This window comes from Eubalaena glacialis, chromosome 9 (genome assembly GCF_028564815.1).
Source record: "Eubalaena glacialis isolate mEubGla1 chromosome 9, mEubGla1.1.hap2.+ XY, whole genome shotgun sequence".
Classification (NCBI taxonomy): domain Eukaryota; kingdom Metazoa; phylum Chordata; class Mammalia; order Artiodactyla; family Balaenidae; genus Eubalaena; species Eubalaena glacialis.
The window spans coordinates 45,239,758-45,265,526 of NC_083724.1; the positions used below are offsets into that span (position 1 = coordinate 45,239,758).

General features: G+C 41.8%; 1 protein-coding gene across 3 annotated transcripts in view; it reads right to left on the bottom strand.

Annotated features, from left to right (window-relative positions):
* PCSK5 (proprotein convertase subtilisin/kexin type 5) overlaps positions 1–25,769 on the bottom strand; it is a 451,917-nt gene that overhangs the window by 391,411 nt on the left and 34,737 nt on the right. For all 3 annotated transcript variants that reach the window (XM_061200330.1, XM_061200331.1, XM_061200332.1), the window contains exon 2: positions 23,683–23,787. In XM_061200330.1, coding sequence (XP_061056313.1) covers positions 23,683–23,787 — 105 coding nt within the window. The remainder of the gene's footprint in view (positions 1–23,682; positions 23,788–25,769) is intronic.

A 25,769-nucleotide genomic window follows, 5' to 3' on the forward strand; every position in this document is an offset into this window, starting at 1 on the left:
AGCTTTCTCTACATCCTCCTTTTGACCCAGTAGCCCAAGAAGTCTTTCTGAATGAGCTAAGGGAAGCACAGTTTACCCATCCTTCAGGACTCAGATCAAAGACCTTCTCTTCCAAGAAACCTTCTACGATCCCTCCCAGCAACTCCTCATCCTCCAAGGTCTCGGCTCAATCATTTATTCCGGGAGGCCTTCCCCGACCGCACTCTCTAAATGGGGCCTCCTTGCCCCAATTACTCCAGCATCACCCTGCATAACTGCTTCCCAGCACTTACCACAACCTGAATTCATGCCGATTATTTGTGTGTATGTTTATTTTCCATCCTCCCCACAGTAACCGCATGCTCTACCAGGGCAGGAACCTCACCGCCTCCACGACTGTTGTTTGTGGTGAGCTCAGAGCTGGAGACACTGCAGGTAATCAACACCTGAAGCAGTGTTACCCAATAAAAGGAGAAAGCAAGCACGTGTATCATTTTAAATTTGTTCGGGGCCCCACCCATTAAAGAAGCAAAAAGAAACAGGTGAAATAAATTTTAATAAGTCTTTAACCCAGTACTCCAAAATGTTATTATTTCATCATGTAAGCAATATAGAAATTATTAATGAGATATTTCAATATATTAGTGAGATATGTTCAGTTTTTTGGTTCTAAGTCTTTAAAATCAGGTATGTATTTTACACTTACAACAGATCTCAATTAAGATACCAAATTTTCATCAATAATACTCGATCTGTACTTAGCTTCCATAAAATTGACAGTTGAAACAGTAGATTCACATACCCAAACTGTATCAGACAGAAACGATTTCTAATAACTGGGTCAAGGATAAGTTTTAAAATTTAAAGTTAATTAAATTGAGTAAATTTACATGCCAAGTACACAATGGCCCCCTGTGCCTGGTGGCTGCTATACTGGAGACTCATTTAAATGATTCAATGAGAGAATGGATTCTAAAATATCAATTGATTGCTAAATTAACTGTAAAGAAAATGTTGGCACTAGTCAATTGAAAGGCTTTAAATCTCTTGGATTTTCTCTGGAGGCTAAATCACTTTGTATCAAGTCAGTGCAATCCTGAATCATTTCCCTGTAGGAGTACACCAGCCCTACCATCTTGTGCCACGCATGGGAGATAAGGCTACATAGAGGCACCAGATGCAATCAGGAAGCCTGAACTTCAGGCTCAGCTCAATCACAAAGACTCAATCCAGTTGGGGGCAACAGTAACTGGTGGAATCGGGGACACAGCTAAGCCACACAGCTCTTCTGTTAGATTAGCAAGAAGCTGTCCTTCTTCCAGCACTTGCTGCCTGACCCAGTCCTTCAGCACTCTACCACTCCACTTTTCATTCTGATTGCACACAGGCTGCAGTTTGCCTTATAAGACAGTCAATAAGTTGAGCCTGGAGAGAGCCCTATTCGTCATGAACAGGGTGACTAGATGTCCCTGTTGGACAGGACAATTGCAGTTCAAGCCTGTTGTCCTGGTGTCATCTGCACCCCTCTTCACTCTCAAAACTCTGGAAGATTAGAATTCATTGTGGAACCTCACAGAGAACTGAGCTCCTAGCAGGCGCTTGGCAAACAGCTGTTGGATGTTAATGAGCAGAGCATGGCGGGAATCCTGAGGATGCCCGATGCTCCCCTCTGCCCTTCTCTTCCATACATACGATTTGGGGAGTAACAAACAAATGCAACCCTGTGATAAATAAAAAGAATAAACTGGACTTTATACTAACAAGATCAAATTTGCAATCTTCGGTGTTTTAAATTTCCTTTTGCTCTTTCCTTAATCATGCCTTTTCCCCATGATCACATGCCCTCTGTTTTCCCTGAATATTAAAATTAGTTTTTTCTCTGACAGTTTCTCTCTATGGCTTTACTTCCCTCACCCCCACTTCCTTTCAATGATTAGCTGCCCACAAAGCTTTCTCAGACTTCTCACTCTTTCCAAAGTCTAGCCTGTTGAGTTTCCCTTAACTCAGGTTGTTTGCAACTAATCTTATTCCTCCCCACTCTTTCATTTCCCCTTCAATTCGTGAGCCTGTTAGAATCTGACAACTGCCCTTATTGATTCTTCTGACTTAGGATTTAAGAAATGTAAGCAAAAGAAAGATTTGTCCCTTTTATTTTTATTTTATTTTGTTTTATTTTATCCTGTAATAAACCTTTTACTTTTATTTTACAGTTGAAGAAGGACCCTAACTCTTGTCTATGTTATTTCCTACAATCTCCTTCACTCTCAAGTCTCCACCTTCTATTCGTTTAGTCATGTACACATCTGTCTCCATCATATGCCACGAGTAGGTGTTGGAGCATGGACTCTGGTCCTGGGCACCCGACTCTGAAAGCCCAGTTCCTCTACAAACTAGGTGTGTACGCAAAACTGCTTGTTCTGAGCTAGGAAGAATAGGGATTACAACACCCATCTCAGAGGGCTTTGGAGTATTTAAATGAGTTAACACAAATAGGGCACATACAACCATGCCAGACCCATCCTGAGGGCTCGACAACAGGCAGCTACTGTCATTACTCATCCTTATTTCTCCCCTGCACTTAGCACAGTGCTGTGCCCTGCACACAGCAGTGCCCAATAAATGCTCTTTCAACTTGAATGTTTATTGCTGCAGATGAGACAAATGTGAGCTGACTCTCAGAAGCGTTCTTAAGCTTCACCTGGCAAATATCTCTGCTTGTGCCAGAGCCCCAGAGTCTGGAATGTGGTGGACTGCTTAGGGAAGAAGCTCACTGGATTAGTGCAAATCCTTCTCTAATCTTGGAGTGGGGGGTGGTGAGGAGTATCAGACTGCATGTGCAGCTCATGGTAGCTCAGTAGCATCATCATTTAATAAGAACATGGTATTCTGTAGTTTCACATGTAGGATATGACACCCTAACACGTGCAAGCTGAAGCCTACATGCTTGGGTATGGAATAAGCAGTGCATCAAGACCTGGTTCCTAGGGTACCTCCTTATCAGCCTCTTCCTCTGTACCTCCCCACCTTACCTGCCCCCACACACACACACACCCCTGAGCTCCAGCCAAAATGAAGGTACCATCATTCCCTGTCACACGCCTGAAAGTCTCGCCAGTCTTTTTAGAACCTCCTTGTGCCACATCAATTTTCTTGCCCACAGGCCAACTTCTATTCCATAATGGCTGGTTTAAAGGTCTCCCCTCCTCTGGGAAGATATTCCAGATTCCTCAAATAATTACACTTTTTTTCTCAATGTTCCCTCCATGTTGTGGGCACACTTCTATCAGAGGCCTAACTCTACTGTGCTGTAATTGTCACCTTCTCTGTCTGTCTGCCTCTAGATTGCTAACTCCTTGTGGGCAAGAATTCAAAGTAGATGTGTAGTGTTGACTGAATGAATAAATGAATGAATATACTGCTTTCAAGTTTACAACATGTCTTTTGCATAAATCAACCTCTGTAACCTTTATATCGTTATGAGTTCTTACTATCATTTCCATTTTATACAGAAGGAAACTTTTGTTCATAGAGCTAAAATCATTTGCCCAAATGTTCACTGTCAATGAAAGATAAAAACAGAAATGGTTTTTCTGACTTCAAATCAAGGGCCCAGAGTCTTCCATGGAAAGAAAATTCCATGTGCATTATCTCAATTAATCTCTTAAACAACCCTGCCACACAGAATAAACTGAGTCCCAGAGTGTCTCAAGTTCATGAATCTTACAGAGGTAGTGGCCTGCTTCCTGAACATAGTTTTTTTAGCCTCTAAAGCTCAAGCTTCCTCTGAACTCCAAGCTCCATGGATACACATGGGGACTCAGAAAGCAAAATGTCTTCCAGCTGCTGTTTACAGTCAGGCTGGGCAAACCACTGTGAAATACACAGAGTAGAATGTCCTAATAAACTTGGCTTCATTCTCCACTCCTGAACTCCACTCTATTCTAACTGGGACAGGAGCACACAGAGGTCAAGTCCTGACCACAGTTGAGCCTGAACTGGGTCAAAGGCTGAGTTTATTCTGGGCCTGATGCAGGGGCCTGTTCTCACCCAGGCATCATAGAAAGTTAACTAGGTTTACCCCAATTTCGACCTTACACTTACTATCACTAATGTGTTAATTTTACAGAATCTTTTCGAGTTTACAAAGCAGTTTCAAATGTCATCGGGGCTTCGAAGCAACCCAGTTAGATAGACAAGGCAGATATTATTATTCCTAATAAATGATGGCATACTGCGCGGGACAAATCTAAGATCTGGGATTCAGGGCACGAAGTCGATATTCTTTTCTCTGTTTCATAAACTATCACTGTCAGGTGAGAGAAGAGGATCTGTTTGCCTACTTCTGGATCCTTGGGATGTGAAATGGAAACAGAAATCTCTCAAAATAGAATCACCTAAAAGAGACAGTAACAGCACTCAACCACCAACAAGCCATCGCTCTCTATATGTACATGCCTGTCTCCATAACAAGCTAGACTATTACAATAGAGATAGTCTCATCTCTTCTTGCCTAACAGAAATGTCAATCTTAATATGGCAGTGTATTTCAATAGAATATTTTAAATTTAAAAAAAACACAAGATTTGTAAAAATTAGAAAACCAAAAAGCTAGCGACACAGGTTAGAACCCTTGAGACAGAACTCAACAACCCAGCTAATTAGAAGGATGCCAGATTCTACTGCAGCCCCCGTTCCAGCCTTCCACGGGGAGAGGCAGAACTGCACTTTTCAGCAGATGGTAGCCAAAATCCTAAAATTCTGTTTTTGTCAGAAAATAGGAGGAAGATTTTTTTTCCTAGTGACAATTTCTGATTCTTTGGTACACCCACAAGTCATCAAATGTAGGAAATTTAAACTAGTCACTAATTTGCTATTTATTGTAACAACACTGCCTAGTGTTTACACAGCACATTCCGTTCTGGGATCTCCAAGAATGTTACAATCCTTTCCACTAAAACAGATGGAGAAACTAAGGCACGAGAGACCACCCACATGGCCACCGGGAGGGGCCGAGAGCAGGCGCCATCTCACTCATCATTGGGCCCATAGCCTTCTGCCAGGACTCAGTCAAGATTTGGTTTCCTAACAAGACACAATAACCAGGAGAAGCTGGGCACGGAGTTCACATCTTGGAAAAGGTGGGTATATAGGAAATCCCATGAAACCAGCACCCAATTTGATTTAGAACCTGAGAAACAGGCCTATGGGTGAGTCTGTAGACAACAGCCATCTGGGAGGATGCCAGGAGCTCAGTAAAGCCCTCCTATGAATTTCCCCACCCTGAGTCAAAACTGTCACCCTTAACATTTATCCCCTAAGCTTCAATTTCTGCCAAATTACAAATCCTCTGGGGAGGAATAATACTTTAAGCTATAATTGATCTTTTGTAACTTGTTGTGAATTAAGGCTTTGAGAGTCAGTCTCAGAATTGCTGAGGAAGAGAATATTGAGGATGCTGAGAACAAAAAGATGTAAAGATACAGGGGAGAGAGAAGACTTCAGTGAGAGGCAAGCCACCGAGGAAAAACTGCATCCATTTTATAATCCTGCCCAAGTTCCAAGATATTTTATCTTCCTTTCTAATTGATCTTCAGGCAGCAGTGCCTTCTAGCTATCACTCCAATATTTCTGTCAAGTTTGTACCTTAAATTATGTATAAATCTTTCTATTAATCTCTTAGGTTTGGCAGAAGATACATTTAACTCACTCTGTTTTGTCCATGAATCTAGAATTATTTCAAAGGAACATTTAAATGATATTAATAGATTTTCAAATGTGTGATGAGATGTTGGAAGCCCACCCAGAGTTTATGCTGCCATGGAGATTATCTGAGAAGTGACCCAGGACATGCATGGGCTTTGGAATATAACCCGTCTGGACTGCTTGCCTAGGTCAGTAGTTTACCAGCCCTGTGGCCCTGGGCAGGTTTCCTAATCTCCCGGCTCCTCCCTGACTTCTCTGTAAAATGAGGTTAATAACACCTATGCACCCCACAGGTTATCAAAAGGATTAAAGAAGATAAAAGAGTAAAGGGTTGAGACAGGGGACAGAGTAAAGGGCTCAGGCTGAGAAGTACAAAGTGTGCCAAGGCCAGAATTCAAATGTATGTTAACCAGGGGGTAACAAACAGGACAGACTTGGACAGACTCGACCATGTTGCTAACGAAGATTACTGTTTGAGACATAAAATGTATTTGCAGAAAGGCATCCACTGGTATGAATGACTAAACAGAGGCAACAGAGTACAGTGGTTAAGACGGTACAGCCTGGAAACTAGCGTCTTGAGCAAGTTATGAAGCCTCTCAGGGTCTTTGTTTTCTCATCTGTAAAATAGGTAGACTAATCACAGGACCTTACTCTTAGGGTTGTCAAGGGCATCAAATGTATTCTCGCCAAGAATGATATCACTGGAGGGTGATCTTAGACATTAGAATGGTGGTGGTGCCCCCAAGCGCAACCCTGCCTGACAAAGACATATTCCTTACTGTTCAATGTTTCTTGTTATGGAGAAATTAAATTAAATTCAAATTCAAATTAATAAAGTTAATTTTAATTTAATTTTTCACCTTAGGAGGACAATAATGAGAAAAAAGGTTGCAAAACACTGAGTTAGTATATATAAAGCACCTACAACAGGGCCTGATACATAATAAGCAGGCAATCAGTATTTATGATGACGACTTTTTTCTTATTTTTAGATGTAACAGTAGTATCCTGGCTCCAATTAAGTATGTAATAATTGAATTAATTGGAGGCCACCGTTTCAAACTAAGTGTTTTAAGCTATTTAAAATTACTTAAATCACTGAAAATGACTTTAAAGTACATGTGTTGGTGAGAGGGGATTTGAAGAATCGGGAGAAGGGAAAGCTGATCTTTCAGCCTGCCTTGGAGTCCCTGCCTAAGTAATGTTAATCTTTCTTAATTGCTACTTTTTACCCTCCTGCTTTATATCTTTGTCAAAGGCAGGAGTAAGCATGGTGGAGTGAAAACAGTATACGCTTTGACAAAACCACCTAACCTCTCTGAGTCTTTCTCCTGGAAAGAAATGCACCTTCTTCTAAAGTCTGTCAAAAGCATTAAATGACAGCGTTCATGAATTGCATAGCACAGGGCTTCCACATATAGTAGAGGCTTGATAAATACTAGCTTTTCTTTCAAATTATCCTTTTTGAATGATTGTGAACCACAAAATGGAGGTTTTCATTAGGATGCAGTCAATATTTAGTGTCAAACTGAAAACATTTCCAAAACATGTTTTGAGAAAGATGTGTATTCAAGAAAAGAAAGATGTTTCATAGTTCAGCATTTCAGAGACCTGTAGGCAACCACTAGTAAGGATTAGCATGCTTTCTGATAATTTTCCTTTCTCCCTGGCAAGCGCTGCATAGACCCGGTCTCCTGTTGAGAAAGCCCTAGAGTGAAAGAGCAGGGGAGCTTTTCAGGCCATGCTCCCCGTCTGTCGGCTGGCTTTGGTGGTTGGAGGCTTCCATGGGGTATGCGTGTATTTATTTCCCTTTGGTTTTCCTCAGGTCTAAATCCATTTGATCCTGGCAGCCAAACTCCCTCTTCACTCTCCTGAATAGTGACATTCCGGAGAGCCAAGCATTTTAAGTGTAACAAATTGCCATTGTAACAGCTGCAATTATGAGTAAATTTGATCTTGAAAGAAGCCAAGGCACTGTAACTCAATAACTTTGTAACAGAGCTATCTTTATAATAAGGATAAAGTACCACAGTGTTTTCCTGGTGCTACATCAGCTTCCTTGAACAGAAGTGGGGGAGAGAGCTATTCAAGGATGTGCTTCCCCTCCCTCCCGGGAGGTTCATTAACCAACTTGTATGCTTGTAAATTCATAAGCAGCATCCAGGTCTACAAACACAAAGACAGATTATTGATGTTCCTTGAGTGTTAAAGTGACTGATGAACCTAACCTGAACAATGATGTACCTATAAAGAAAAATGCATCCCTGATGACATTCTCAGAAATCATCTACAAACTCTACATGGGGGGGAAAATATGCCTGTTTCTAGAAACAAAATTCCAAGTATGTTGCAAAATCACTTGGTTTTCTCTGTTTCCACGTACTGTTTAGCCACACAATTACCAATTATTAACCTATTTAGATGGCCTCATGTCCTTTTATTCCTATTTGAAGTTTATCCATTTAGCACCTTTTGGTGCAGTGCTAAATCCAAAGTTTTCTATAAGACTGTTTCCTTCTTGATTCTTAGCTCAGAAGGGAGGGAAGATTCTCATCCCCATAGGACTTTACTGAGGCAAATAAGTCAAATTTCATCTCTACCCTTAATTCTTATAATAATGACAAAACTGCATAGCAATCTTTTTTCTTTTACTAAGGTCTGATTATTCTGACTTAAAGTTTCAAAAGTGTGGGGATTTGATAGCTGCTTAATACATTTCTATGGAATAGTGAGTAAATGAAAAAAGCAAGTACTTTGGTTTGCTATCTCCAACTACATTATAAATGCATACATGCACACACACACACACACACACATGCATGTAAATAAAATGACCAAATTGTTTCTGCTTTCACAGAAAATGCAGGAAGCAAGAAGAGACGAGCAGGTTTCATCCCAGTAGGCACCTGGCAGAAGCTTCTCACATTTGGCACTGGATCTCTGACTAAAACAAAAGCACAATCCTACGGTGAAATTTATCGCCTCATCAGTCTCTCAGCTCACTAAACCCTGCATCAAGCCGACTTACTGTTAGGCAACTTGACCTGGTGTAACCGCTGCCACATAGCAACCCAATGAAATATTTATTGGTGGTTGTTACTGCTACGTGGAGCCCTCCCCTCGCCCATATCCTTTTTGCCCAGTCTCACTTTTCTTGCTTCTTCACCATCAAATCTTCCCCCTTGGTGCTCAGAGCATCAGGGTGGATTATACATACTGGCTTCTGAAATGAGACTGGAAAATCAAAATATTTGCTCTGCCGAGGACATAAAAATGCTCCAAACCCACTTGGAAAAAATCACCCATGAGACATTTTAAACTATGAAATTCAAACAGTAGTTAATGATATTTTTTCAGGTTCCCAAAGTCAAAATGCAAAATGTCATGTAATGCATACTGACAACTTGGATTTCTGCTGCAAATTTCATTGGAGTGAAATAACTAAACAATCCTCTACCAAATCGTATAATTCACACTTCTAGCAACTACTGATTGTGCATTTGTCCTGTGTCTGATAGTGGATTGGGAATTTACAAATAAACACCAAAACCTGGGTCAGGCAAATCCACCTCATAGTAGACTTAAAAACGTATTCCGTTCAGTGTATAGCAGCTTTACTCATAATTGCCAAAACCTGATATGATCCAAATGTCCTTCAGCCAGTGACTGGATAAACTGTGGTCTATCCACACAATAGAATACTACTCAGCAATAAAAACGAACAAACCACTGATACACACAACCTCATGCATGAAATCTCAAATGCATTATACTAGGTGAAAGAATCCAGACTCAAAAAGGCTACATACTGTATTATACCATTTACATGACATTCTAGAAAAGGCAAAACTATAGGGACAGAAAACAGATCAGTGTTTGCCAGAAGCTAGGTGTGGAGGAAGGGGATGACTATAAAGGACCCAAGAGAATTTCTGGTGGTGATGGAACTGATCTATATCTTGATTGTGGCGGTGGTTACATAACCGTCTACATTTATCAAAACTAACAGAGGGCTTCCTTGGTGGCGCAGTGGTTAAGAATCTGCCTGCCAATGCAGGGGACACGGGTTCAAGCCCTGGTCCGGGAAGATCCCACATGCTGCGGAGCAACTAAGCCCGTGCGCCACAACTACTGAGACTGCGCTCTAGAGCCCGCGAGCCGCAACTACTGAGCCCACGTGCCACAGCTACTGAAGCCCGCGTGCCTAGAGCCCGTGCTCCGCAACAAGAGGAGCCACCCCAATGAGAAGCCTGCGCACCGCAACGGAGAGTAGCCCCCGCTCGCCGCAACTAGAGAAAGCCCGCGCCCAGCAACCAAGACCCAACACAGCCAAAAATAAATAAATTAAAAAAAAAAAACTAAGAGAACTGTACACTGTAAAGGACAAATTTTACTCTATAAATTAGACCTTAATTTTTAAAAATCAACCCTTCAAAATTAATTTATGGTAGGAAAAAATTAAACAGTGATTGTCTCTGGGTGGGGAGACAAGTGACTGGGAAGGGGCTTGGGGGGTGATGGAAACAATCTATATCTTGAAAGGGGTTTAGGCTACACATGTGCATGCATTTGTCAAATCTCAAAGACTATACATTTAACATTTGTGATTTTCATTGTATGTAAATTTTACATAAAAAAACAGAAAAATATTAACGACATGCATGCTGAAGTATTTGGAGGGGAATGGACTGATGTCTGCAACTTATTTTGAAATACATCAAAAATTAGATGGATAAATGGATGAATAATGATAGACAGATGCACAGATATGTCAATTAAATGAACTAATAGATGAATAAAGATGGATGGGTACATAAATATGTGATAAAGAAAGTATGTAAATGTTAATGATGGATTCTAGACAGTAAGTATAGTGGTGGTCACTTTAAATTCTTTAATTTTGCTGTATGTTGAAAATCATAATGAAATGGGGAAAAACAATGCTAATGAATTAAAATATATACATAACACAATGAGCATTTTAAAGGATTTAATAAAAACATATCCCATTAACTCTTACAAAGCTGTGAGGTATCATTTGTCCCATGACTATCGTATCCTAGTCATGTAACATATCAGATTCAAATTGTGAATTATGCCACAAACACAGAGAGCTGTGCCTGTCACTTCACAGGGTTTGCTCAACTATAAACTTGAATTAGACACACAAGGCTGAACATAGGCTTTATTTACCACTGATGATAAGAGAAAACTGACCCTTACAGAATGGCTTCCTAATTCCCTACCATTGTATTAACTCATACACAGGACGCTGGAACTGGTGCAAAAGGGGGAAACGCTCTAAATTTTATTCTCAATGATGTTATTCCAATGCCCCCAAGGTTGGAGTTGGAGAATCATGGAACTGGAAAAGGCCAGCTCTCTGTACTAGTGATTCATCGTGTTATCTTCGTTTAGGGCCACACGGGAGTCTTTGCCCTCTCGGGGTAATTCAGCAGTCTCAGGTTCTGTGCCAGGCTGGACTTCTGACCCGGTTCCTATCAGTTAATAACAACTGCTGGTTAGAACTTATGTCTATGGAGTTGGAACTTTCTCCTGTGACGGGGCACTCTTACTATGACACTGCTTTAAAATCTCCAAAATCTACAAATCTGCACAGTGTTGCTTTTCCTATAATCATACAATCTGAAAGCCGAGAGCTGATCAGAAGGCTGATAAACAGATGCTTTCATTTCAATGCCCTTGTTGTGGCAGGTCTCAGGTTAGCTACAGCAACCTCTACCCCACCACACAAACACACACACACACACACACACACACACACACACACACACCCTCTGTTACAGAGGTTTAAGGGTCAGGTATACAGAGCTCAGCCTCAGAGAAAATTGGCTTTGTCTCTTGGAATCAAGAAGAACAGTTTATGAAATGTTTTACTAGGGGCTGAAAGAGATTGTCTTTCTACCAAACAACAAAGAAGTAATCATCATGGTGGGGGCTGGGGGACTTTACTGGCTGGGTTACAGATATCACTATAAGCTGAAGAACCAATCTTAATGTCCCATCATACATGTATGGTAAAATAAATAGTGGTTACTCCAAGCAGGTTCTTATATAGTGATAATGTTTTCTAGAAACACTTCATGACATAGGGAACATGGGAAATCTCCTGATTTACTGTGGTCATAGGAGACTGGAGTTTTGGTTAGTCTTTACCCTTAGCTGTGCCTTATGGCATTTACATGCACTAAGGTCTCGGTATCTGTGTTTTTCCTAACTGTAATCTCAAAATGATTTCCGTATAAGTTAGGGTTGTCAGACATACCAAATAATAACACAGGACACTCAGTTAAATTTGCATTTCAGGTGAAAAACAAATTATTTTAATAAAAGTATGGCCCGTACAATATTTGGGACAAGCTCTTATTAAAAGTATATTCTTGGGGCTTCCCTGGTGGTGCAGTGGTTGAGAATCTGCCTGCCAATGCAGGGGACACGGGTTCGAGCCCTGGTCTGGGAAGACTAGGCCCGTAAGCCACAAATGCTGAGCCTGTGCGTCTGGAGCCTGTGCTCTGCAACAAGAGAGGCCGCGATAGTGAGAGGCCCGCGCACTGCGATGAAGAGTGGCCCCCACTTGCCACAACTAGAGAAAGTCCTCGCACAGAAACGAAGACCCAACACAGCCATACATAAATAAATAAATAAAATCACAACTTAAAAAAAAAAAGTATATTCTTTTATCTGGCAGCCCTAAATATAAATAAAAACTTGAGATGTGTTAGTGAAAAGCTATTAAAACTGTATTAATTGATGCCTTCAAAAGTCTCAGCTTTCCAGTGATGTCAGAATTGCATTTGGGGATAGAAACTGATGCTGAGAACTGGGTTTTTTGGCTTCAGGCCTGGACTTTAGGCTTACGAGGTGGTAAGCTCCACTGGGAAAAAGCTCTGGGGTCTACCAGTATCTTGTACACAATTAGCTCTCAAAGTTATCCTTGGAGAAAGCAAATGAATGAATGGTTGAATCCAGAGAGCCCTCTAATGCTACCTCATTCCTGGGAGACTTCAGTTTTCCTGGTATTGAGGAATGACCCCATTTCTTTCCCAATCCTCCAAGTAGTCTCCATCTTTGTCATTTTCTCTCCGTGCATAGATGAATTAGAAAAGGGCTTCCTGCTGGTGCAAAGAGTAAGTCTGAAAAGCTTGTCCATATCTTGAGGGACATTATTGGAACATTCTGTCTACAGCAAAGGCTGACCTTGAGCTGGGGCCTAGCAAATTTGCCCTAAGACACAGTCCTGTTCCTCACCTGTTCACTCTGTTTACCTTTTGCCCTTTTTTTCGGTGGGGGTGTGGGTCGGGGGGGAATCACAGCTAAGCTTGAAAACTGATGGGCAATGTGGACCAACAGTAACATCACAAGTGACATTGGTTCAAGATGGTAATTAATGGATCGGAATGAATGTCAGAAAATACCTCACCTGCTCCATGATTTTATAAGTGAAATAAGCCCAGTGAGGAGTGACCTGCTAATAGCAGGTTGAGCTGGTAGCAAATCTGAGACCAGAATCCAAATGTCTCAAGTCCAGGCAATACCTCTTTTATTTTATGAAACAGTTTCTCCAACTGGCTGCCCCCACGTCTGCACTAAAATGAGATAGTACTGTGTATGTCATCATAAAATGATTTGAGTTCTAAGGGAATTAAGAGAAAGTTACAACCCCTAGATTTATTACTTCCTCTATCATTTATTTTCCTGTACAAATTAATTTTAAATATTTATTCATTCATTTATTCTTCTATTGATGGTCTTTATGTGCCAGATATTATTCCAGATTGAAGGAATACCACAGTTAATAAGATGGGGCCCCTGCCCCTACTGAGTTTTATCCTGGAAGGGAAAATCCAATAACAATCAAATAAAGAAACAATATGGTTTTGGATTCAGATACATTATCAAAGAGGAAATTAACATGTTAAAGCTAGACAGAAGCTGGGCAGATGAGATTAAGGGTGTACTTTAGCAAGGATGACTGTCGAAGGTCCTTCAAAGGAGGTGACATTTGCTTTGATATGTGAAGGGTGAGAAGACATCCATCATGCAAAGACCAAAGGAAATACGTTCCAGGCAAAGGGAAAGAGTTTGATGTTTATAGAAAGAGGTCAATGTGGCTGAGAGTGATAAGCAAAAAGGAGGCATTTCAAAGCCTAGCTCAGGGAGGTAAGAAGGGGCCAGATCATGATGGTCCTTAAAGATCATTAAGAAAAAATTGGATTTTATTCCAAAGTCCATGGAAAGTCTTTGAAAGATCTGATCTTTGTATGTCTTAAGAAGCTTACTCTCTGTGGAGAATGACTACAGAAGAACAAGAGTGGAAGCAGAGGCAATTGCTGTAGTCCAAGTCAAAGACAATGGTGGGATTAACCAGGCTGGTGGCAGTGCAGGAGAGGAAAGCCCACAGGTTCACAGCTTTAAGATAAATTTTAGCAGGGGAGCCAGCAGGATCTCTTAATGGTTCCATGAGGGGAAATGAGGAAAAGGGAGAGAATCAAGAATAGATTGCTTTATTTTTGGCTTGGGCAACTAGATAAATTATGGTACCGTTTACTGGGAAGGAAAAGGTTTGAGCACCATGGTGATGGATAGAAATTAAAAGCATCATATAGGTCATATTATGGCTTAGATGCTTACTAGACATCTAACTGGAGATGTCAGGTAGGTGAGAGAAGAAGATATAAATTAGAAGCAAGGACACCAGCATAAAGGGGAGCCCTGGGCTCTCCAAAATTTATAGGTGAGGTGGAGGAGTACCATCCACAGAGACAGAAGGTGCAGGAGAGGCAAGGAGAAAACTGGGAGATGTGGTCTCAAGAAACTGAAAGAGTCATTTTTCAAGAAGGAGCAAATGATCAACCACTATATTAAGTGAAAGATAGAGTTAGATGAGAACAGAGATGAACTCACCAGATTTGAAATATCAAATATCAGTTGATATCAACAAAAGCAGTTTCAGTATAAACAGTTTTTTAAAAGTCATACAATGTGGAAAGGTAACTATTAAGAGTTATTTTTATGTGTTTGTGTTTCCTTCCAAACCTACGCTGCATATAACTACACAAAAACACACACAGGTCTTTTTGTTTGTTTGTTTTTAAATGTAAAACCTAAATAGGCACGCATCTTATATGTTCTTTGTATACTGCTTTTTGTTACTTTACATATAATTTTGGAGATCTTTCCTTATCAGTATGTATAGATTTATAACATCATTTTAATGGTGAACTTACTATTTTGTTGTAAGAATTTAACCTATGCTTTTGATCCTTTCTTATGTACAAATCATTATACCGTATTATACCATGTACTTCCCTGAGTATGTGCACGAACAATGATGAGGAGAGAAAATCGATGGACAGAGGAGTTAAGCGCTCACCCCACAGAGATCCGAACATGAACAAAGACCCAAAGGTTCCTTCTGTTGTACCATATTGCCTCTTTTTATGTTGTAAGAATTGATTGACATTTGGTAGAACTGAGTAGAGAAACAAAACTCACAAGCACTTTTTAACAAATCATGCCTTTTCAATGGTGATGTTTTAATTGGATCTCTTATTTACTCCTGCATTCATTAAAGTAAATACGTAAATCAGTATGATTTCTCTTCAAAGCCAAACAATTAAAATAGCTTTGGGTTTTGTTGTTGTTGCTGGCTTTTGTTTGTTTTTGCTGTTTTCGCTTATTCCCTAGGACTACTTGCTTATTATACCCTAACTTGCCCAAGAGTTCAACAGAACCTGTGGCTCTAAAGTTCCCTTCTTAAGACCTGTTACAGACTGAATGTTTGTGTTCCCGCAAAATTCACACGTTGAAACCTAATACTCAACGTGGTGGCATTTAGCGGTGGGGCCTTTGGGAGGTGATTAGGTCACAAGGGTGGAGTGACCTAATGGTCACCTATAAATGGGATTAGTGCCATTATAAAAGAGACCCCAGAGAGCTCCCTTGCCTCTTCCGCCAGGTGAGATTACAGTGAGAAGACGACTGTCTATGAACCAGGAAGTGGGCTCTCACCAGACACCGAATCTGCCAGCACCTTGATCTTGGAATTCCCAGCCCCTAGGACTAGAAGAAATAAATTTCTGTTGTTTATAAGCCACCTAGTCTATGATATTCTGTCATAAGCAACCTGAACTAAGACCAGACCTAACTAGAAATTCAGAATGTTGTCATTACCCTACATTTTCTAGATCTAGCACCGGCTGCTTTAGAATCTGACACCTTAGAAATACTACATAAACTAAGAAAATAATAAAGATTTTACATTTGTACCTTTCCTTCACGTGGCTAAAGTGGCAAAATCCATATCTACCCTTCCCCCACCCTATCTAATTCCTCTTCCTATTTTTACATGGTCATCACTTTATTTGCCGTTTGTTCTTTTCTTTGACTTATCCTATTTCCTCCAGGCTTCATTTCCTGTTGAGACTGTTGTCAGTGGAAAACTGGGTAAAAGCACAAGAGGAGCTAGAATGAGCTCCCCCCAACCCCCCGTCCTCACCGGCAGCAGCCGCTGTTTCAGAACGTGAGTGCTCTGAGCCAATTATTTATACCTAAAAGATCTTTGCATTTCAGTTTGGAGACTAAGACACAGAGAAAAATCATACTAGAGCCACTCAGCAGAGCGTGACTGACAGATTGAAACCAGTGTTCAGGTGAGGGCAAGACTGAGGCCAAGTTATGAAGGTGCTAACACCCACCTTTCACACCTCCCCTGCTTTTTCCAGATGCAGCCCATCTCAGGGGTCACAAACTGGGGTGCCCCTCGGATGCATTTTCCTTGGCCCACACGAATATGTTTAAACTTCTGAATTATTGGCCAGCACTTAAAATTGGGAAATGTCCTGTAAAAGTGCAGACTTGCCGGTTCTTCTCAACTGGCAACCACGAGCCAGCTTGCAAACGTGATGCCGCAGGGCTGCGGCTGCTCCCTTACACACAGCAAGGGCTCTACACTCTATCCTATGCCCAGGGATTTTCTGTCTGGCCCATCTTACTCATTCTTCTTATCTGCACTCCACTGTGGGCGTGTGCGTTTATAACCTTTCAAAATGAAATGCTGCGAAGTGCTCTCTAATAAAGATTTGGCCACTTTTCCTAAGTAGCTAAAAAAATTGGGGTTATGACCCAAACTTTCCCATCAGATAACCCAGCAGTGTACAATCTGACTCTCCGGTTTCTGATCATCCAGACATCTGGGAGACCTGAAAACAAGACAGAAAAGAAGGGAAGGCGGAGAACTCAGTGGCATCTGTACCCACATACTCCTTCCGTCTCTCCTACACTCCTAGCCATCCTGCCATTATACCTGTATCACAGGTTGCAAACTTATGGCTGAAACGCTTCTCCCAGGAGTCTACACGTTCTAGTGGGGTTTTCAAAGGCACAGGAATGCTATCAAAAGGCAAAGACAGGAATCTGCCATAGCGGTTGCACTTCATAACTGGTGAAAGGTAGTTAAAGAGGGTCACCCGGAACAAGACAGCCCCCCAACATGCCCCTTGACCACCGCATCCACGTCCTCTCCGCTCATCATCACACCCAAGCCCACGCTGCTTCCAGAAGAATTCAGGGCATTCTCAAGCTATCTGGTAACTGCTTTCATTCACTGGTGAGATGCTGAGAAGCAAATGTGTAACAATCACGGTTATGACACAGGCTAAGAACACACAGCCTCGGGTTCCTGCCCCAGAGAACACAGCCCCTCTCGTTCCACCTCAACACACCCAGGATCTGTGCACATGGCCGCCGAGCACACGCCCAGGAATGTTGTTATAAAACTGCACTTCACAGAAGAAAGTCAAACCATGAAGTTATTATCACAGTTAAAACCGAAGAGCAGAAAATTGAACTGCCAGAGAAAACAGTCCACGGGAGCACCAGCTGGAATGAGGGCAGGTGGGGTGAGAGGAAGTGAAGCAGCGGCCAGAACAGGAAGCACTTGTACTCGGGGTGGAATGAATTTTGAAGCTGCACCAGGACACCAGGAATCTTGTCAGTGAAAAGGCATGGCTGCGATTCACGCATGGGAGCCAGGCAAGATGGAGCTCAGACACTCCTGAGCATCTATTTCTAACTGAATAACTGATCTTTACCTCCAAAGGTCCCCTGGCAGATCAGGTGTATGCAAACAACTTAGAAATGGTTTGTCTCAGAGTTAAAAAAAAGAGTTAACTAATGCGCTGGTTGTCTCCACAGAAAAATGACATATCAATCCTCTGTGAAGATAAATTGATTCTGAAATTATAAAGTGAATCCATGGGGAAATGAGGTTTGACTGATAAGAAGTAGATTTGTGCAACTTTTTGGGAACATGACCATTATGTACGGTAAAGTACTCCTGCACCCTTACTTTACTCCATCACATCGTCTTCACCCTTGAGGCAAAAAGAGAAACTCCAATCACCTGAAAATCAAATTCTGGACACAATAGGTACCAACAGGGATTAGTCAAGAACTTGAACTTCCCTTTCTTGTTTCACAGGTTTGATTCTATCTGATCTTGCTAATTACCTCCAATTACTTCATTTCCGCCTTCCTGTCCTTTTCCTACAGCCCTTTAGCTGTCACTGTACAGTGCTTGCATGCTCTGCTCTAAAATTCTCTTTAGAGGAAATGGCTTACATATAAATGTAACAAATGAGCAATCTCTCTGTGAGCTAAAGCCTTGAACTTAATTCTGGGCCACATTGACAGAGGGCCAATTGCTGCTCCAGGAGACTAAGAGAGGGGCTCCAAATGTTTAAAGAGCTGTTATGTGTAACTCTGGAAGGTAAAAGTAGATCCAATCAATGGATAATGGATAGAAGTTACAGACAAGCAAATTTCAGCTCAACATGTTAAATCCCTTTAATTATAGAAATGTTTGCCTTGTCCAGTACTGAGCTCTCTGTCATTGGGCATGTTTAACAGATCTGAAAATAATCCTTTTAGGAATATGACAGAGGGTATGTTAGCATTGGATAGGAAGAAGTCTAATTCTAAGGAGCCTATGATTCTGCAATAAATAATACTATATCAATAGTTTTTCCATATTTGAGATACACAGCCATACACATCCACGCGATGAGGTGGGTTGATAAGTTGAACTTCAGGAAAAAACATGGCAGGAGAGTTGCTCATCCCTGAGCCCAGAGCAGAAGGTAATTCTATCCTAGATTTAGATAAAAATTGATCTTTAAATATATTTGAAGACAGAAAAAAGGACTGGAAAAGATAAGAGATTAAAAGGCCAGAATCTTCAAGATAAAACCTCATGGGCAAGGGTAGAAGTTGGGCTCGTATATCAAACTACACATGAATAGGACATAAGGGCTAAGTGAAGGACAGTTTATGTTCTTTATTTTTGAAAGCCTACTCTAATGGAAAATGTAGGATTCTGATTTTTCTGTTCTGGGTAAGAAGAATGAAAGAAAAGTATCTCCTCCACTCCCGCCCATGTCTGCATGGGCAGTTAAAGAGCTGTAAAGAACTTTTATTCCAAAGAGCTCCTGTAGATACCGCCCTCTTTGACCAAAATGCCACAGGGCTGGCAAAGATTTCTAAGCAGATTAATGAGAGGCTTCTGAAAATGTTAATTCAAGACTGCTGTTCCTCAAATTTAACCTAGGTCTCTTGGAGAGAAGTTGGTGAGTCAAGAACATTGTAAGACTCACCCTTCTAACTGCTGTAATATTGTACCAACACTTTTTGCCAAACTGTGTTATTATTGTGTAATGATGCTGTCTTAGAAGTCTGCGGATCCCTGTCATTTAAAAGCTAATCATAATATACTGTTAACATATGGGAATCCAGTCTATTCTTGTTCTCTGGGCTCATGTGCCCCAACTGACCACAGCATTTTCTTAGCACCGGGAGGGTTGTTCTTACAATGTTGCTACTTTTGCATTTCCTTCTTTAGAACCCTCTAAGTAAAAACAATAGCAGTGGGAAGAAGGAGCCATGCAATTTACTCCAGCAAGTAAAAGCCAGGATCTGTTGAGTGTGTGTATTCCCTGCAATTCACCCATGTGTGTTTTCCCTTTCTGGAGAAGATGAGGAACAAAAATAACTTCACCCATCACCAATGTTTTCCACCAAGCCATTTCACATGGTCCCATCCCCCTAATCACAAATGTGCCTCCACTCTGGCACACAAATCACCCACCACACACACACCCCCAAGATTAAAGAAAAGGAGACCTGCCTAAGAAAAGGAAGTTGTGCGGATACTTTATACTCCCCATGAGATCTGCTGGGAGTGAAAAATAAAAAGTCAGCCTGTAGAAATTTACATAGTCTCAAAGTCTTTCCCCACAAAACGCTTATTAATTAGGTGCGGGAAAATCGTATTTTAAAATAAAGAAACCTGGCAGACACCAGGTTTCATCAAGTGACCCAAGTTAAAATCATCAGCAATGAAACACATCAATGTCATGTGCCTCCCGATCTGATACACTGGGAAGGACACAGCACTTCTCTGGTGTTCTCGCCAAACCTGCAGCTAATTGTGAAGAAACAGACAAACGCAACTTGAGAGATTCTACAAAATAAGTGGCCAGTACTCTGCAAAAAAATTCTAGATCATGAAAGAAAAGAAAGGGAAAGGGAAGGGGAAGGGGGAGGGGAAAGGGAAAGGGAAGGGGAAGGGGGAGGGGAGGGGAGGGAAGGGGAAGTGGGAGGGGAGGGGAGGGAAGGGGAAGGGGAGGGGAGGGGAGGGAAGGGGAAGGGGAGGGGAGGGGAGGGAAGGGGAAGGGGAGGGGAGGGGAGGGAAGGGGAAGGGGAGGGGAGGGGAGGGAAGGGGAAGGGGAGGGGAGGGGAGGGAAGGGGAAGGGGAGGGGAGGGGAGGGAAGGGGAAGGGGAGGGGAGGGGAGGGAAGGGGAAGGGGAGGGGAGGGGAGGGAAGGGGAAGGGGAGGGGAGGGGAGGGAAGGGGAAGGGGAGGGGAGGGGAGGGAAGGGGAAGGGGAGGGGAGGGGAGGGAAGGGGAAGGGGAGGGGAGGGGAGGGAAGGGGAAGGGGAGGGGAGGGAAGGGGAAGGGGAGGGGAGGGGAGGGAAGGGGAAGGGGAGGGGAGGGGAGGGAAGGGGAAGGGGAGGGAAGGGGAAGGGGAGGGGAGGGAAGGGGAAGGGGAGGGAAGGGGAAGGGGAGGGGAGGGGAGGGAAGGGGAAGGGGAGGGGAGGGGAGGGAAGGGGAAGGGGAGGGAAGGGGAAGGGGAGGGGAGGGAAGGGGAGGGGGAGGGGAGGGGAGGGGAGGGGAGGGGAGGGGAAGGGAGGGGAGGGGAGGGAAGAAAATGAAAGTATGACAGAGTATACCAAGGGGATTTGGGAAATATGACAACTGATGTGATCCTGGCCCAGAAAAGAGACAACTGGCAATATGTGAATAAAATCTGTAGATTAGATTATAATATTGAATCAATGTTAATATCCAGATTTTACCAAAATGTTAACCATTGTACTCCCAGTTATATAACAGAACGTCCTCGGTTTTGGTAAATACACAGTGAAGTATTTAGAGTTAAAGGGGCATCATGTCTGCAATTCGCAGCCAAATTTTCAAAAAGAAACTTATATACATAGCTATGTGTTCATGTGTGTGCATGTGTATAGAGAGAAGAGAGAGAAAATGACCAAGTAAGTTTGACGAGATGTAAAATGTAAACGTTAACATTTGGGGAATCTGGGAAGTGAATATAGGAATTCCTCATAACATTTTTGCAACTTCTCTGTAAATAACATTTGTTGTTTTTTTTTTTTAAATTAAAAAGGAAACTTAACCTTAGTGGGCCTGAGCTTTTCGAGGAGGGAGCTGGAGAAGGAGAAGGAATGTAGTAGACCCCCATCTCCTTTGCTCTTCCATCCCCAACACTGAGAAGCATTGTAACGTCTTGTGTTTCCCCGAAGGCTACTGTGGGAGGCTGCAGAGAGCTCCCTGAGGGCACCACCCTATCCCCAAATCCCCAGAGCCTAACACAGGGCCTGGCATATATTAGACGCTCAAGAAATGGCCAACGGAAGGAATGATCGGACTTTAAGAAATATCTGAAAGAAACTGCAGGCAATCCCCAATCTGCAAAGTTGGTAGAACTGTGGCCCTTCTGTATAAACAGCTGGGCGGCAATGAGGGGCAGGTGGCACCAGAATGAGGAGTGAGGAGCAAGGTACAATCCTACCCTAGGGTGTTCTTTATACGGAGGAGGAAGAGGAACTGAGCATGTACCCTGGGGCTGGCCTGAACTGGCTCTGCTCCTCTGGGCTGGGTGGGGAAGGACATACATGCCAGGCACTATGTGTCCCAGCATCTGAGGTCTCCATTGGGTCCTGCATGAGCTATTTGATGCACTGAGATAAGAAGAATGGAAGACCAAGCTTCCCCAAGAGAATGTTAAAGCTTGAAATAGCTCTGTATTCAATTCTGTTCTTACCTCCCAAACGAATGTTAAAGATTGAAATAGCTCTGTATTCAATTCTGTTCTTACCTCCCAAACCATTTAGTACTCGGTTTTTCAAATTCACATGGACTATGCACGTGAGGTCTGAAATTAAAATCATTTAAATGACCAAAGTTCAAGAAAGCTCGGAAAAAGGTAACAGATGAAAAACGTGACTTTGCTTCGAAAACTTCGCTAATTCAAGAACATCCTAATAGACTGCTTTTCCAGTAACATTTAATTCTGAATAGAGATAAAGGGAAAATATATATATAATCCACAGGCTGCCAGAGTGTTAAGTATCAGGGGATGTTCCTTATAATCCACAGAAAATTGGGCCCTACAACAAATGTGCTTTTTCTAACCACCAATATACAATTTCACAGTCATGAACACTGTGTGATAATATTCCAGACAAAAATTAAACAAGGAGAACTGTGGCACATAACGGAGGACAGGACTCCAAATGGCCAACCTGATTTGCATATTAATTCGAATAGGGACCTTTTTGCTTTAATAAGGAATATCATTTTCGAGGAATCTCTAGGAGAGATTGCCATGCTCACTGGTAGAGACTTGTTGACCAATTTATTTGAAAATGAGCTCATGTGATAAACCCAAACCATAATGAGGAAAAGACAACCCTTCCTGATCAGTAAATAACAAACAGTGAATCCACAGAGGAATCAGGGCAGGCTGGTACTGCTGCCCTCTCTCCCTCTTTACTCGTCACATCTGGGAGGCCAAGCAGTTCTCTTTCAGAGTCAATCCCTTCCTCCAATGTAATAAGGACAGAGGGTTAACTCATCCTCAGAGTTTTAGTTGCCAGTTATTAGCCTGTTTGTCCCTAACACCCTCCAGCTTCCTATCTCCCATTTCAAAGCTGTCCTGCCTCTCCAAAATGGATTGGGAGAATCTAGACACGACATATCTCCTGCTAGGTTCTCCTAGAAGTATGCTTTCTGTACAGCCCAAAAGGATTGGGGTCAAGACAATGTGTAAGAAAGATCCCTGTTGAGCTTCCAAGAGGAGCGCAGCCAGCTTCTGTTCCTTCTGTGCTCAGAATCCCTCCTGTCTCAGACATGGTCTAGACCATCGTCTAGTCTCTGGGCCACCAGTGGCATGGCTCTATTAATGCGCATTGAAACTACAAGGATTCGTGGTGACCTGAGGCCTGACCTAAGGGTTCTGGAAGAGACCCCTCTACAGAGCTCAGATAGAACCTCAGATCTGTATGCAAATAGGCAGATGGTATGGTCTTCTTAAGACTTCAATACTTCTGAATCCATCCCTATCTGTCCCCACATACACTCCTTCTCATTTCTCCATGACAACTCCTACTTCTGATACCCCTGGGCTGTTCTACAACTGGGATGATAAGGGCACTTCGATAAAAAATCAAGCCATTGCTTATTTTTGGTCTCAAGAGGAAGCAAAGATATTGGACCAAAGGATAGTATGACAGCTCTTGAAATTTAAGCTTTCATGCTGGTCACCAGTTCCTAGTGTGATGTTACCAATGAAAAATGCAGAAGCTCTGCCTCTTGGTCCCCACCCAACTGGTTCTTCTTACCTTTGGTTCCATTGAAATGAAACTGTGCGTTCCTCTGCTTGAGAGAACTGACCTTTTAATCGTCCTGCTGTGATAGAAGTGGTAGTAATCCTTCAGGGCCCCGATCTGCAAAGGCAGGAGGGAAAGAATATAAGAGAGTTAATGTATGAAAAGTCTTCTGTTTTCCTGGTTTTTCATTAAAATAAGAACACAAAAGCCAAAAAAAGAAAAGGTCCATAAATTATGCAGTCGCTGGCCATGCTTAAATGTTACTTGAACCTTGGTGATCACTTTTCAAAAGAAGGACATGTGATATGAAATGGAGTGTCCTTGAGGCGGTGACCATGGAACTAAAGATTATAATGGGGCAGCTTGGGCTCTCCATATCTCCCTTCTAATGTTTAATTTATATGCAGCATTTTAAGTAATTCTATATCAATCTATATCCAAATGTATGAAAGAGAAAAAAAAATCAAATAGCTATCTGGTTATAAAAACACATCGCATTTTGTTTGCTCTGAGAAATGTACAATGAAAGACCTTGTTAGATTATTTATATCATTAATTTGAAACAAGTCCTAAGCAATTGATCATCCGCAAAGAAAACACTACTTAGTTTGTTTCCTGACTTCAGTAGACAGTATAAATACATAGCTCTTATTCATGTGTTGCAAAACTAAAAGTGGAATGAATGGCAATTTCTAAAACAAAACAAAGATCACACGTCCTACCTATCAGCTAAGCTTCCTGTGTGAAAATAGTTCAATCGACTTTATCTTAACCATTTCTTTAACAAATTAGTTTTCTCATTTATGTACCCCTTTCTTTAGTTAAAAACAGGTCTGTTTAGGATAGCTGTAAAAATAAATCCCTGTCCATTCTAAGAAAACAAACTAACACAATTCCAAACAATCATATTCTTTCAGCAGATTGTAAAATGTGGATCACATAATGGAAATTAAACCATACAATGAGCTAAGGCAGGAGAGCTTGGTTCTAGTTTCGGCTGACGGTCACCAGAAGTGTCTTCTTAGCTAAATCGCATATACTTACTATGTCTCAGTTTCATTATCTATAAAATTGGACTTCAAGCCAGTTCATTTCTCAGATCACTACAGCTCTCAAATTCCATTCTTTACCACTGACACTTTACTCGCTTTGGGCAAATACATTTAGGGCTATTCCCCTAGAACACCATTGCTCTACCCTAAAAGAATGACCACCATCAGGATGTTTTCCAATTAGGACAATTCAAAAGTTAGGCCTTCTTAATTAATAAAAAAAAAGAAAAAAAAGTCATTGCCCCAGCTTAATTTTTTCAGATAAAAGGTTTACTTTTTATTCCCATCTTTTCATCACACTCTCAATCATCGTCCCGCCCTTCCAATAAGGATGATCAACCAAATTTCTGTGCCCTTTAAGAGTCATCTCCTCACTGGGACTTCATGCTCTAATTGAATGTTTCTTATCTTCATTAAATTTGAATGTCTGAAGTCTCCCATTTCTGATTCAAGTGGAACTGTCCAGATGTACGCAGAAGAGATCCTCGACTCTGAAAACAAGTAGGAAATGAGGAAATCCTAGCTGAAACCTCTCATCTCAATGATTCTGGACTCTGAAGCAGTAGAAAACAATGAGGAAGAGGGCACAGGTGCCAGTCCCAGTCTCCAAGGGTGTTTCAAGGAGGGTTTTACAGGCCAACTTTAAAATTCCAGAGGAGTAGGGGTAGAATTCAGGAGGGGCTGCATAATCCTCTATCAGAAATCTTAAAATCCCAAGCAGCTTAGAGCTTTCACCTCATGTAGTTTCTGTCAAGAATGCTCCTTGAGTAAATACAGTAGTTTCTGTGGAAAGGAACAGAGAATCTCTGAGGAAGAACTTTTTATCAACGTGAAAAATGTCAGTATGTTTAAGATCATGTCCACTCAACTATTATGGAACCTCTTCGACTATAGGAAATGACTGAATTCAACTCAACTATTAAACTCAAACTGTGGATGAAATACACCCTGAAGAAATATTCAGATCCTTTGTGGCTTCAACGGTACACACCAGAATGCTGGCCTAATGCAGTGTACATGGAGCTGGAAAGTGGAACCCTTGTCCTG